The 13592-nt window shown below is 44.1% G+C and overlaps 1 protein-coding gene across 1 annotated transcript in view; it reads left to right on the forward strand.

Annotated features, from left to right (window-relative positions):
- The first annotated feature begins 349 nt into the window (after positions 1-349).
- LOC147179452 (inactive dipeptidyl peptidase 10) overlaps positions 350-13592 on the forward strand; it is a 44254-nt gene continuing 31011 nt past the window's right edge. The window contains exon 1 of the mRNA XM_086069185.1: positions 350-543. Within this exon, the coding sequence (XP_085925311.1) occupies positions 505-543 (39 nt within the window). The 5' untranslated portion in view covers positions 350-504. The remainder of the gene's footprint in view (positions 544-13592) is intronic.

The following is a 13592-nucleotide window of genomic DNA, read 5'->3' on the forward strand; positions in this document are numbered from 1 at the left end:
AACAACTAATCAATATTTAATTTAATCCCCAACTATATTGATCATGAGTTTTCTACTGGTTAGTGATGGAACACGGCGAATTCCCACTGCAAATCCATGTCACCCCATGGGTAAAGTAACTGCGTCGTAAAAAGAGAACCGCTCGCTCGCTGATGGAATGCTGCTGAAATCAGCAAATATTAGATCAATATTCTGCGCGCTGTAGTATATCATTACTGGCTGTGAGACTGCCACTCAATTGTCTGGTTTCGAAATACCACTGACCTCCCGTGATTAATCTTTGCGCCGATCAATAGTCAATAGCGGGTGAGGGGCGGGGGGGGTGTTGGGTGGGTGTGGGGATGGTGGTGGGGGTGGCACCACCAACCCGATGAGGACAAACTTGCAAGAAGCGAAGACAACAGTGCAGATCCTCGGCGGCTTTTGAGAACACACGCACGTGCGCGCGCGCGCAAACATAAGAAAACGCACGGAGGCTGCTGCGGTTTGCTGGATTACGACACGATGATTGCTACAACTCAACAAAACATGACCACCGAGCTGGTATGTCCTTATTTGTGAGTGCCCGTGTGTTTGTGTGTGCGAGTGCGCGCGCGTGTGTGTGAAATCACCCCCCCCCCCCAGCTGTGTTGTGCGCTTGATAATTTCTCGTGAATGACCACAAAAAGGATGAGCATCGAATCAGACTTTGTTGCTATCAATATGATCATTTTCCAATCACTGCATGCAGTGCAGAAGATGCCCCAGTCGCCTTTATTTGCATCGATATCAGCCTTTGTGCTTTGCTTGCTTGCACCCGCAAGAACTCAATATGGAGCATTCGAGTAACCCCACATTGGTAACCTAAATGATGTCTGTGTACCCCATTGACTCATTTGTTTCTCTTAGTATATCGCAAATATCAGCTCCTTAGATTGATCAATAATTTGTTAAATTGACACCCACATGTGTGGACCGACCAAAAGTAATGATTTTTGAATAAAATATGAAACTTATCAAATCGTGACTTATGAAGTTTTTGCCCAACGCCAGCTATGTAATGCTGGAATTTGAGTTTTCATTTTGAAACATATTTTATATGTAAACATCTACAGCTGTAGTTACTTATATAGGCTATCACTATTTCAAAAATGATGTGACACTTTCAAAACACCCTGGGTCAAGCCAAAAGTCACAAAATTGTAATGTAGCCTTTGTCTCTCACTGACGGCTGGAACCTGGCAATTGACTGAGGGCTCTCATATGTTAGAGTGGAAGTCACTATTTGAGGAAATAAGATTCTCGTCTTCATCCTATTTTTATGGCTGGCTTCACCACTCAAGGAGAGTAATTGTTTTAGCCTTGACGTACTGCACTCACCCTCTACCAACACTGAAAAATAAATAAATAAAGAAAACAGCATCATACTCATAATTGGTTAGCTGGCTTTAATACCGTATGTTCACGCAAGTTCTGTGTGCCACAGATACTCAACATTTGGAATCATGAATGAACAGCTTGCATTAACAACTTCAATGTTTCATGCCAATATTTGTTTAACGTAACATTTAGCTTAAATCTGATAATTCAAGAAGCCTGCTAGGAGGGCCTCCCTCAGCTCAGAATTGCAATTGCTTGGGTTGCCTGCCCTGTTACAGCATATCTGGAAGTTAACAAAATGTTGTGTAATAGTTAAATATGATGTAGAAGCTCTAACCAAAAGGATATTTTTCAGTCTAAGGTTAGAAAAAAGTTATCCATGAATAATAATAATAAAAAAAGATAAATCGTAAATCACTTTTTTTTTTAAATCAAATGATAATTATTTACATGCAGTCCTTAACATATTTTTTTAGAGGTTGGTTTTAAAAACAACATTTTTGACTAACTGAATTCAGTTTGAAATTCTTCCTTCCTGCTCAAAATGGCTCAACGCAGAGAACTCAAAGCTGAAATAAAAAGCGACCGCGCTTACTGATGCTGGATGATCTCTTTGTCTAGTTATTGATAACACTCACGAAGGGTCATTAACGCTGCACTGGACAATGCATCAACGGTTACTTCATATTTGTGGTAAAACTCTCAGACCAGAGTAATTACATGCATGGCTGATTTCAGTGCAATTCAAAAATAGAACGGCTCCCTGTAGATATTGCACATTACAATGGATGCCATCTGCTACACACAGGAAAATGTTTTTCCTACTGCAGCTCAATTTGATGGATGTGGTGGGTCACTAGTGCCCAATTTGGCACCAACATAAACAGATTGGAACAACAACACAATGCTTGGAAACTAACTAACTAACTAACTAACTAACTAACTAACTAACTAACTAACTTAGTTAATTTTAAATAATAGTTATTTAACTAATTAATTTTGTTTAATAATAACTAGCGTTAATTTTGAGTTAATTTAAAACCACTAATTATTTTAATGCGCGATTAATGACCGCCACTTACTTGGAAAGCCTGTACTGGGGGAATTCCAGTCGCAACGCAGGAGACACGTCTACGTCAAAATTTAGCAGTAATAAATTGAATAATAAATATCACACTCATTTTTTACAGTACAGTACACCTTTTTAATTTTAACTCAATTTTATGAATTATTATGAAATTGCTGTATCAGTGACTCAAAGACTCCTCCGTGAGTCATCACCTTATCGTGGTGGAGGGGTTTGCGTGTCCCAATGAACCTGGGAGCTATGTTGTCCGGGGCTTCATGCCCCTGGTAGGGCCACCCATGGCAAACAGGTCCTAGGTGAGGGACCAGACAAAGCATGGCTCGAAGGACCCCAATGGAGCTAGGCCTGGAGGTGGGGCTCGAAGGCGAGCGTCTGGTGGCCGGGCCTACACCCATGGGGCCCGGCCGGGCACAGCCCGAAAAGGCAACGTGGGTCCCCCCTCCCATGGGCTCACCACCGGTGGAAGGGGCCAAAGGGGTCAGGTGCGCAGTGAGCTGGGTGGCAGCCAAAGGCGGGGGCCTTGGCGGTCCGACCCTCGGCTACTGAAGCTAGTTCTGGGGACATGGAATGTCACCTCTCTGACAGGGAAGGAGCCCGAGCTGATGTGCGAGGCTGAGAAGTTCCGACTAGATATAGTCGGACTCACCTCCACACACGGCTTGGGTTCTGGTACCAATCCTCTTGAGAGGGGCTGGACCCTCTTCCACTCTGGAGTTGCCCATGGTGAGAGGCGCAGAGCAGGTGTGGGCATACTCATTGCCCCCCGGCTGGGCGCCTGTGCGTTGGGGTTTACCCCGGTGAACGAGAGGGTAGCCTCCCTCCGCCTACGGGTGGGGGGACGGGTCCTGACTGTTGATTGTGCTTATGCACCGAACAACAGCTCAGAGTACCCACCCTTTCTGGAGTCCTTGGAGGGTGTGCTGGAGAGCGCTCCCCCCGGGGACTCCCTCGTTCTGCTGGGGGACTTCAACGCTCACGTGGGTAATGACAGTGAGACCTGGAGGGGCGTGATTGGGAGGAACGGCCCCCCCGATCGAAACCCGAGCGGTGTTTTGTTGTTGGACTTCTGTGCTCGTCACGGACTGACCATAACGAACACCATGTTCAAGCACAAGGGTGTCCACATGTGCACTTGGCACCAGGACGCCCTAGGCCGCAGTTCGATGATCGACTTTGTAGTCGTGTCATCGGATTTGCGGCCGTATGTGTTGGACACTCGGGTTAAGAGAGGGGCGGAGCTGTCAACTGATCACCACCTGGTGGTGTGTTGGCTCCGATGGCGGGGTAAGATGCTGGTCCGACCAGGCAGGCCCAAACGTATTGTGAGGGTCTGCTGGGAACGTCTGGCAGAATCCCCTGTCAGAAAGAGTTTCAACGCCCACCTCCGGCAGAGCTTCTCCGTTGTCCCGGGGGAGGCGGGGGACGTTGAGTCCGAATGGACCATGTTCCGTGCTTCCATTGTTGAAGCGGCCGATCGGAGCTGTGGCCGTAAGGTGGTTGGTGCCTGTCGGGGCGGCAATCCTCGAACCCGCTGGTGGACACCAGCGGTAAGGGATGCCGTCAAGCTGAAGAAGGAGTCCTATTGGGCCTTTTGGCCTGTGGGACTCCGGAGGCTGCTGACGGGTACCGGCTGGCCAAGCGGAATGCGGCTTCGGTGGTCGCTGAGGCAAAAACTCGGACATGGGAGGAGTTCGGTGAGGCCATGGAGAACAACTTCCGGACGGCTTCGAGGAAATTCTGGTCCACCATCCGGCGTCTCAGGAGGGGAAAGCAGTGCGCCATTAACACTGTGTATAGTGGAGATGGGGTGCTGTTGACCTCGACTTGGGACGTCGTGAATCGGTGGGGAGAATACTCCTCAATTCCACCAACACGCCTTCCTTTGAGGAAGCAGGGTCTGGGGACTCTGAGGTGGGCCCCCCTATCTCTGGGGTCGAAGTCACTGAAGTGGTTGGAAAGCTTCTCGGTGGCAGGGCCTCGGGGGTGGATGAGGTTCGGCCGGAGTTCCTAAAGGCTCTGGATGTAGTGGGGCTGTCGTGGTTGACACGTCTCTACAACATCGCGTGGACATCAGGGACAGTGCCTCTGGATTGGCAGACCGGGGTGGTGGTTCCTCTTTTTAAGAAGGGGGACCGGAGGGTGTGTTCCAACTTTAGAGGGATCACACTCCTCAGCCTCCCAGGTAAGGTCTATTCGGGGGTGCTGCAGAGGAGGATCCGTCGGGAAGTTGAATCTCGGATTCAGGAGGAGCAGTGTGGTTTTCGTCCCGGCCGTGGAACAGTGGACCAGCTCTACACCCTCAGCAGGATCCTTGAGGGTGCGTGGGAGTTCGCCCAACCAGTCCACATGTGTTTTGTGGACTTGGAGAAGGCGTTTGACCGTGTCCCTCGGGGAGTCCTGTGGGGGGTGCTTCGGGAGTATGGGGTACCGGGCCCCCTGATACGGGCTATTCGGTCCCTGTACGACCGATGTCAGAGTTTGGTCCGCATTGCCGGCAGTAAGTCGAATTCGTTTCCTGTGAGGGTCGGACTCCGCCAAGGTTGCCCTTTGTCACCGATTCTGTTCGTAATTTTTATGGACAGAATTTCTAGGCGCAGCCGGAGTGTCGAGGGGGTCCGGTTTGGTGGCCTCAACATTGCATCTCTGCTTTTTGCAGATGATGTGGTGCTGCTGGCTTCTTCAAGCCGTGATCTCCAGCTCTCGCTGGAGCGGTTTGCAGCCGAGTGTGAAGCGGTTGGGATGAGGATCAGCACCTCCAAATCCGAGACCATGGTCCTCAGTCGGAAAAAGGGTGGTGTGCTCTCTGCGGGTCGGGGATGAGGTCCTGCCCCAAGTGGAGGAGTTCAAGTATCTTGGGGTCTTGTTCACGAGTGAGGGTAGGTTAGAGCGGGAGATCGACAGACGGATCGGTGCAGCGTCTGCAGTGATGCGGACGCTGTATCGGTCCGTTGTGGTGAAGAAGGAGCTGAGCCGAAAGGCAAAGCTCTCGATTTACCGGTCGATCTACGTTCCTGTCCTCACCTATGGTCACGAGCTGTGGGTCGTGACCGAAAGAACGAGATCCCGGATACAAGCGGCCGAAATGAGTTTCCTCCGCAGGGTAGCCGGGCTCTCCCTTAGAGATAGGGTGAGAAGCTCGGTCATTCGGGAGGGACTCAGCGTCGAGCCGCTACTCCTCCACGTTGAGAGGAACCAGTTGAGGTGGCTGGGGCATCTGGTTCGGATGCCTCCTGGGCGCCTCCCTGGGGACGTGTTCCGGGCATGTCCTACCGGCAGGAGGCCCCGGGGACGACCCAGGACACGCTGGAGAGACTACGTCTCACGGCTGGCCTGGGAACGCCTTGGGATCCCATCGGAGGAGCTGGCTGAAGTGGCTAGGGAGAGGGAAGTCTGGGCTTCCCTGCTAAAGCTGCTGCCCCCGCGACCCGACCCCGGATAAGCGGAATTGAAGACGGAACGGAACGGAAAGTGACTCAAAGATGTAGCTATATTTCTAATAGTAACATTTTCCCACTTTTATGTCAACAAGAACATGAAACTTAGAGGGGGGGGGATTACTGTATATTTTATTGTACATTTAGAACACATAAAATTTGCGATTAATTACGATTAAAAAATGTCATCGCCAGAAACCTCTAATCAAAATGCAGTATATCAAAAGTTTCTAACACCACCTGAGAAAAATGCACTTTTGTGCTTCTGTGTCTCTGCAGTGCAAGCGCATGAATGCTAAAGCTTGCCAAGTGGACTAATTAACACATATTGTATTATCAAGCGGACCCCCCCCCCCCCCCCCCTTGTGCTGGTGAGATCAGTGCAGAGTGGCCCCAGTGGAAGAAAGTGTTTGAAACAATGAGATGTAATGCCACGCAGAGAGCCCAGCAAGGTCTTGTGTGAAGTCACCCAAGACTAGAACCTTGTGTGCTTCTCCTCTGACAGTGATGACATCTCAGGCAAACTTGAGTGCAGCGCCCGAGGCATGATCCTGCTGCCTTGTTGTTTCTCACGGGGCTTACTGACACCACATTGCTGGCAGAAGTTGCGACATTTCACATCACAGCCGCAGTCAAGATGAAGACTGATGAGGCAAAGCAGTGCTTTTCAATAAAGGGTGGCATCATTGGGTTAGAAAATGTCACTTATTTTATCGCGATCATTATCTTTATAAGACATACTTTTTATCCTCTCCATTTAAAACATCCATCCATCTTGACTCATATACACCTTTAACTCATTTCCAGCCAATTACAGGATCTCATTTCAAAAGATTACTATTTATTTATTTTTCATCAGCTATGCCAGGAAGCCATGTTTAGGATCGTTAGGCCATGGCAGAGAGTCACTTTCATTTGATCTGTTGCCGCTGATGTGGTCGGGAAGCCCTGCTGTTTTTGCTAATTGAATATCGCTTTGCTGTTTTCCCCAGTGATATCGATAAGAATGCAGTAAAATAAAAAAACACTTGTTCGTTGGGGGATGCCTCAAGGGGCCCAAAAAATACAATCAGCCCAGTTAGCGGCACTCTGTTTCTGGTGCTGAGACAAGACTGAGAGCGATGGCGAAGATGGCGCTCAAGATGCTTTTCTCGATGTAATAAAATAATTGCTGAGATGCGAATCAATACGACACAGCTGCCGTATCTCATTAAGCAGAACGGCTTGGTTAGCCGTTCCTTCAATCGGTTCAAAGTTACAGCCTGCTCCAACGGCGACCTCTGCTCTGAGGGAGATATTGACAAGGTGATACATACGTGGGCTACTTGCTAATCTACAACGTTCCCTTGTGTGCAATTACAGTGAATCGTTAAAGTCAGGACCATGTAGAAAATACCCGGGGCTGCATATCTGCCACAGAAGCCGTCTTGTAAGGCTTGCTTGTTAAATATCTTATATAACATCTTTGACTGATGTGGAGACGTTTTTTCCCCCGCGCATATGCAAATCCCAAACCAGTATCATCTTTGTGTGATTTATTGGCAGAATTACCATGACTCAAAGACATCAAATATGAAGTTAAGAGATGAGTTGCATGTTCTGGTTTGTAGCGCTTAAGTGTGAATGGGAGTGCAAGCACGATCGATACAATCGGAATTGTCGGACGAATTGTTGAGGGGAAGACTTTAGCTTGAATTGTGTAAGTAAACTGAACTTCTGAAACAGCAACATCCTGCGTATGCTGCTGCTCCTGCTTCTATTAAGCACTTTTATATTTAATACAGAGCTTGTGGTACAATTGTGAAATTACATTTTTGTAGTAATTTCGTTAGCTGCACCTGTTTGACTCTCCCTGTGTTTCCTGTTTACCTGTCCCCACAGAAACATTATAGGCCAATTCTGCTTAGCTAGAACCTTCAGAAAGAGAATCTCCCATCCATCCTTCCATTTTCTATAGCCTTTGTCCTCATTATTAAATCACTGGCAACTTTGAGCCTTCAATAATCAACCCAACTGGCATGTTTGTGGAATGTGGGAGAAGCTCTACAGACGACGAGGGAGATGTGAGAAAGACACGTAAAGCTCTCGCAACCATGCTGCTGATATTATCCCATTCCTGATAGTAATCCATTCAGAATGTTTATAGGGATTTCATTTACATTAACTGAATGATACTGTGTACTTAACTCATTAACTGCCATTGACGGCGATAAACGTCAAAAAATATTTTTAAATATTTCTATTAGTTTAACATTTGTTTCCACTTTTGTTGAAAATCTAGATTTTTTTTATTGTACATTTAGTTTTGTACATCAAATTTGTGATTAATCGCGAGGTAACTAGTGAAGTCATGCGATTAATTACGATTAAAAACTTGAATCGCCTGACGCCCCAAATTTTTAATAATATTTTCTTTTTCTTTTTTTTTTATTCATTCACTGCCGTTGACAGCTATGAACGTCAAAAATTCATTTGAACTATTTCTATTAGCTTAAATTTTTTTTCCACTTTTGTTAACAAGAGTATGAAAACCTAGAATTTTTTTATTGTGCATTTAGAACATACAGAATTTGTGATTAATCGTGAGTTAACTAGTGAAGTCATGTGATTAATTACAATTAAAACATTTAATCACCTCTTGCCCCTAATCTTTACTAATCTTTTTTTTTTTAAATGAATTTATGGCAGTGAATGAGTTAATCAAAGAAAATTAATTCAATTAATAAATTCCAATCCCTAGTCTATATAAAGTGGTCAACTATGAATGATTAGTGACAGCTCTTAATTGCAACAAATTTAGTCAATTTACATTACTGTAAACAATTAAACAATAGATGAACACTGGTTTATTTAGATTTCGAAACAATTATGGATAATAATAATAATAATAATAATAATAATAATAATAATAATAATAATAATAGTTGTTGTTTTTGCCAAAATATTCTATATCTCAAACTGGAATAATCCTAAAACTGTTCTTAACATTACATTGCAAACAATTTTTATGCAACATTTCAGCATTCTTAAATGCCATACAAGTATCAAAATAAGTTAAACACTGCTATTCAAAAAGCAAGCATAAAAAAATCAGTTTTAACTTTAAGGATGGTGGTAATGTGAAGGCGAGTCACATCGCAGCAGCATCCCTCGCTGAAGAAGTTAACAACTGTAAAAAGTGAAACAAACTAAACAGACTACCAACTTTGATAGCAAGAGTTTGCTGTCCCTGGAGTCTTACTGCTTTGAATGTGAATCTGCTTATTTGCCGGGGTCATCGTGATGTCTTGTGCATCTTCTTTTTCCATGTTCTTCTTTTAATACCCTTTGCTGAACCTACTTCTCCCTTTTGGAACAAGCCAAAGACAAATGAAAACACAGAGTTAATCCTTTCATTCTTGTTGAACTGAACTGTATTATGTGGTTCAAAATCCCAAATTTTGTATGACATTAATGGTGTCCCACCCCCCTCCCCCCAAAAATGGAATTCTGGATTTTACAGCATTAGAACTCTTACCTGTAATTGTGACAGAAGCTTTGCACCCCACAAATTTTGCCAAGCAACAAGAGAAATGTCCAGGAAAATTAATAATAAAAAAAATCTATTGATCTGCACAAAAATATGATTTCACTTTCAAATTTACAATAAAATGAATATATTATGTAGAAACGCCAACTTCTATTAACTGAAAATGTAAACTAGTGCTTTCTGCTCACTGTAGAAGGTCTGCATATTGAAGCTCTTATCATAACTGGTTGGTGCATCAGCATTTTGATGAAGATCCTCACTTCGCTCAATTGTCACGTATTTGCTTGAGCCAGCGCTTTTCGTGGCGCATTTATCTCACGTGCACGATGGTGGCCAGGAAAGCTTTCTTCACTCTGGGGACTCAATTTCTGCTTGTCCAAATTCCTGTTCCCCCCCCCATGAAGCACTATACAGTACCCATATGGGTATTGGAATTGTGACGTATTCTTAACTTGACTGTGACTATGTGTACGTGTGGTTGGCGGAGGGTCCCTGAGGGCATGTGGGAGCATGCTTCAGCTTTCAGGTTGAGTAAGAGGTAGGAATTGAGAATACAAGTGGAAATCAGTCATGTTGTTACATTTCACAGGTGGGATTTATTTCTATTGGCAGCACCGTGGACAAGTAGTTAACATGTCAGCCTTACAAGTTCTGAAATCCAGGGTTCTCCAAGTAATCATGCTTGCATAGGTTTTCTCTGAATACTCTGGCTTCCTCCCACATTCGAAACCACGCATGTTAGGTTTATAGTTCATTGTTCATTTCTCTTACGCAAAGTCAGCTGGGATAGCCTACTTGTCACCTGTGACTATCAAAATTAATGGATGGATGGATCTCTCACGTCCTAAAAACCAGTGCAATTAGTCTTCATTCTTAAAGAACATGCATAGCTGTCCCTGAATCTTAAGTCTTCATGTTTGACATTTTGAGCAGTCAGTTTGTAGAAGGCAATTTGTTCCCAGTGGATAAAACATGCACACACAAAAAAATAAAAATAAATAGAAATGCTATCTTGTTTCTTGCTGGGTAGCTGACAGATTGCTTACTTTTACTCAAGGTTGGTTTATTTATTTTAACCCAGCAGATTGGGTTGAAGATTGGATTTGGGGGGTGCTGAACAGTTGAAGCTGGTTTCAATTTTGCTAGTTGCTTGGTTGGGTACTACATTTGATGTTACATTCTCGGCTTGCCCATATTGGTGGCACCTGGGTGGCTCAGTGGACTGGGGCTTAAATCCCAATCAGGGCTGACATTAACTAACATCCAGTTCTATCCTACAGCAAAACCCCATATTACAATTCCAAGCCACTCCCAATCCTAGATAAAAATGGGTGGATTGTTATGTGGTCTTGAAACATCTTGTGAGACACTTGCTGTGGTGAACCCTGACGGAAAGAAGTTGTTCCTTCTTAGAAAATATTGCTTAACAATTTGTATTATTTTTAATCACAGCTATGCTGTTAACATGGTATTCCATTTTTTTGTGTATGGGTAGATTTGACCCCTAGATGGATCACAATTGAATGCATTGCATGAATAACCCAGCATTGGCTCGGTCCCTTTTGGACCCGGAACTGGGTTAGCCATTTCACACACTTTGGGTTACTTCTAACTCAGCAGTTTTAAAAAGGGTGTGCTTGAATGAGTTTAGTGTGAAAGGAAAAGCTCCTCAAACACCTGTAGAATGAATGAATTGAGATTGGAGGAGAGCCAGCAGGACCTCCCACAGGTCCAACATCCCAGAAGTAATTACAGTTGAACGCTGCTGTAGATGATAACTGCTCATCCGTATGTGGTTCTTCTCGAACACTCGATGAACATTCCTAAATGGGCCCATCTTGATTGTTAAGTTGTCATTAATGTTGCGGCATGAACCTGACACTGGGGATATAACAACGCCATAATACTGTAAATGGTATATTTATTTATTTTAGTTTTCTCTTAATGGCAGTGTGAATGCGGTGTGAAACGATCAAATATATCTATCTATATCTAAAAATGTAACACCTTTGTCTGTAGTCATGCTACCTTATGGTAACTGCGCGTCTGCCAGATGGATTCGATTCAAGCGCCAGCCATGCACAGTGCTGACTAAGCATTATGGTTATCATCGGACTACTGTTTCTTCATCTAATTGTATGTTAATGAAGTGTTATATTTGTGAAAGCGCATTAGTTGGCACTATTTATGCTCATGCGGTCATTATTAGTGATTCAGAAATAGAGCTGGTGCGCCCCATAGAGCAAGGAGGGACCGCAGTCTGTTCCGCTCTTTGCTTCCGGCCTGCCTGCCCACATAGCTGGCACTGAGGGTGGGCGAGGCGAGGCGTAACGAATGCTGAGTTTAACAGCCGCCGGATGACTGAACTCCTCGCGGCCCAGCCGGCGGTGTCAGCCACTCATTGTGATAAAAATGCAACAGCGTCTGCCTGCGGCACACCATTGTGGTTAATTGTGACTGATGATGACTAGCAAGCAGCTTTAATGTGATGCCCGCAACCTTGTAGAGATGTGAGATGTGCTCTCATTTGAGCTTTATTGGGTTTTGCTGAAAGACGAGCAATCCCACTAAGCCATTTAAAACATTTGGGAAAGAGATGGACACGTGGGAAATTAATAATCAATAGATCGATATTTATTTATTCAAAATTTACCTCGATATGGTTTTAGATATGATACATTTATTTTTTATTTTAGACAAGTAAACACAACCAGTGCATAGACTGTATCAACAGCATCTCTGCTGGTTTGCAGCCAAGTAGTGCACTGAATTTTCCTAAATAGCTTCAAGATGTCATTAATCAACAATCATTTCCACATAATGGTCAGAATTTTTAATAGTCAGCCTCAGTCTCTGTTATACTGCCCCATACATTGCTGTGTGTTTATTTAACTGGTTTTCAGCATGCACCACACACAACAAGAGGCTGTATTACACTTTAACAATTACTGTGTGGACTGTAAATGGGGAGAGGACAAATAGCCAAACACAACATCCTCTCAACCTCAACTCCATCTACAATATCAAGTAAGCAGGGGTGTTTATTATTATTATTTTTTATTGTTGTACTTTTCCACACACTTTTTAATTGTATTTTTATGATTTAGTGTTTGCTTTGAATAGTGCTGTGGAGACGTCATCCGCATAAATACACTCCACTCCCAACATAGACAAATGCCATAACTATGCACGAGTTCCCAGAAGCTAACACTGATGACACTGTTAGCTAACACTGCTAGCACTGCAGCTTTGCGTACCTTGTGATTTTGGCCATTTCTTAATATGAAGAGTACAGTCTTCCTAAGAACGTATGCAAGAACCTTCTTCTTCTGTGTACGTACTTGTTTGATATAGCAGCATAAAATGAATCTTGGGATATATTTGGGACAAGTATCCAACTGATGCATGCTTGGTTTAAGCTAGCTGACAAGACCAACATCCGGGTATTCCATTCCTTTTTGCTTTATGCGAACGTTTGATCACTTTTCAAGCGATCACAAGGACCTAAGAACGGACAAGAATTGCCAATTGAGAAATGGCTTTTGACTTTTGAAATCATGGTGCTTCATTGTAGGCCAGCGGCCTGACTCAACTGTTTCGTGAAAGTGGCTCTGGATCTTCGTCCAGCCTTTCTGGCCATGTCATTGGTGGAGAAACTCAGTGCGGGTGTCTTATTAAGTAAATGCGTTGTTTTGTAATCATGGGGTGAAAGTGCATTGCACACAGACACTTTTTCAGAAATAAGTAGATTATGAAATATTTACTTGGTTGTTTAATTTCACACTTGTTAGGCGGCCAGAAATTACAAATTTTTGCATGCAAAACATGATTTTATTTTTCTATAATGAGCCAGCTTCAAAACCAATCGTGGAAGACGATTACCTGGTAAAAAAACAAACAAAAAAACATTGCTTGATATTTTTGTCATCTAAGAAAACAATAAGTCATTTCAATAAGAGAGCTATTAAGAAAATTCAGTCAAGCACCTATGCCTAGTATCTCTTGGGATTGTTGCGATATACTGCCATGTTTTCACCAGTGTTCCAGTCCTCAGTACAACATCAACAGCATCACTCCGCATTCTGAAGCAATATCCTGGGGAATGGTGCTTAATAAATCCAGCTTCATCAAAATTCCAAGCACATCGCATGCATCACACTACGTTTCAGGAGCACCACTTTGC

This window comes from Leptonotus elevatus, chromosome 2, assembly GCF_054856555.1.
Source record: "Leptonotus elevatus isolate MCC_2025b chromosome 2, RoL_Lele_1.0, whole genome shotgun sequence".
Lineage (NCBI taxonomy): Eukaryota > Metazoa > Chordata > Actinopteri > Syngnathiformes > Syngnathidae > Leptonotus > Leptonotus elevatus.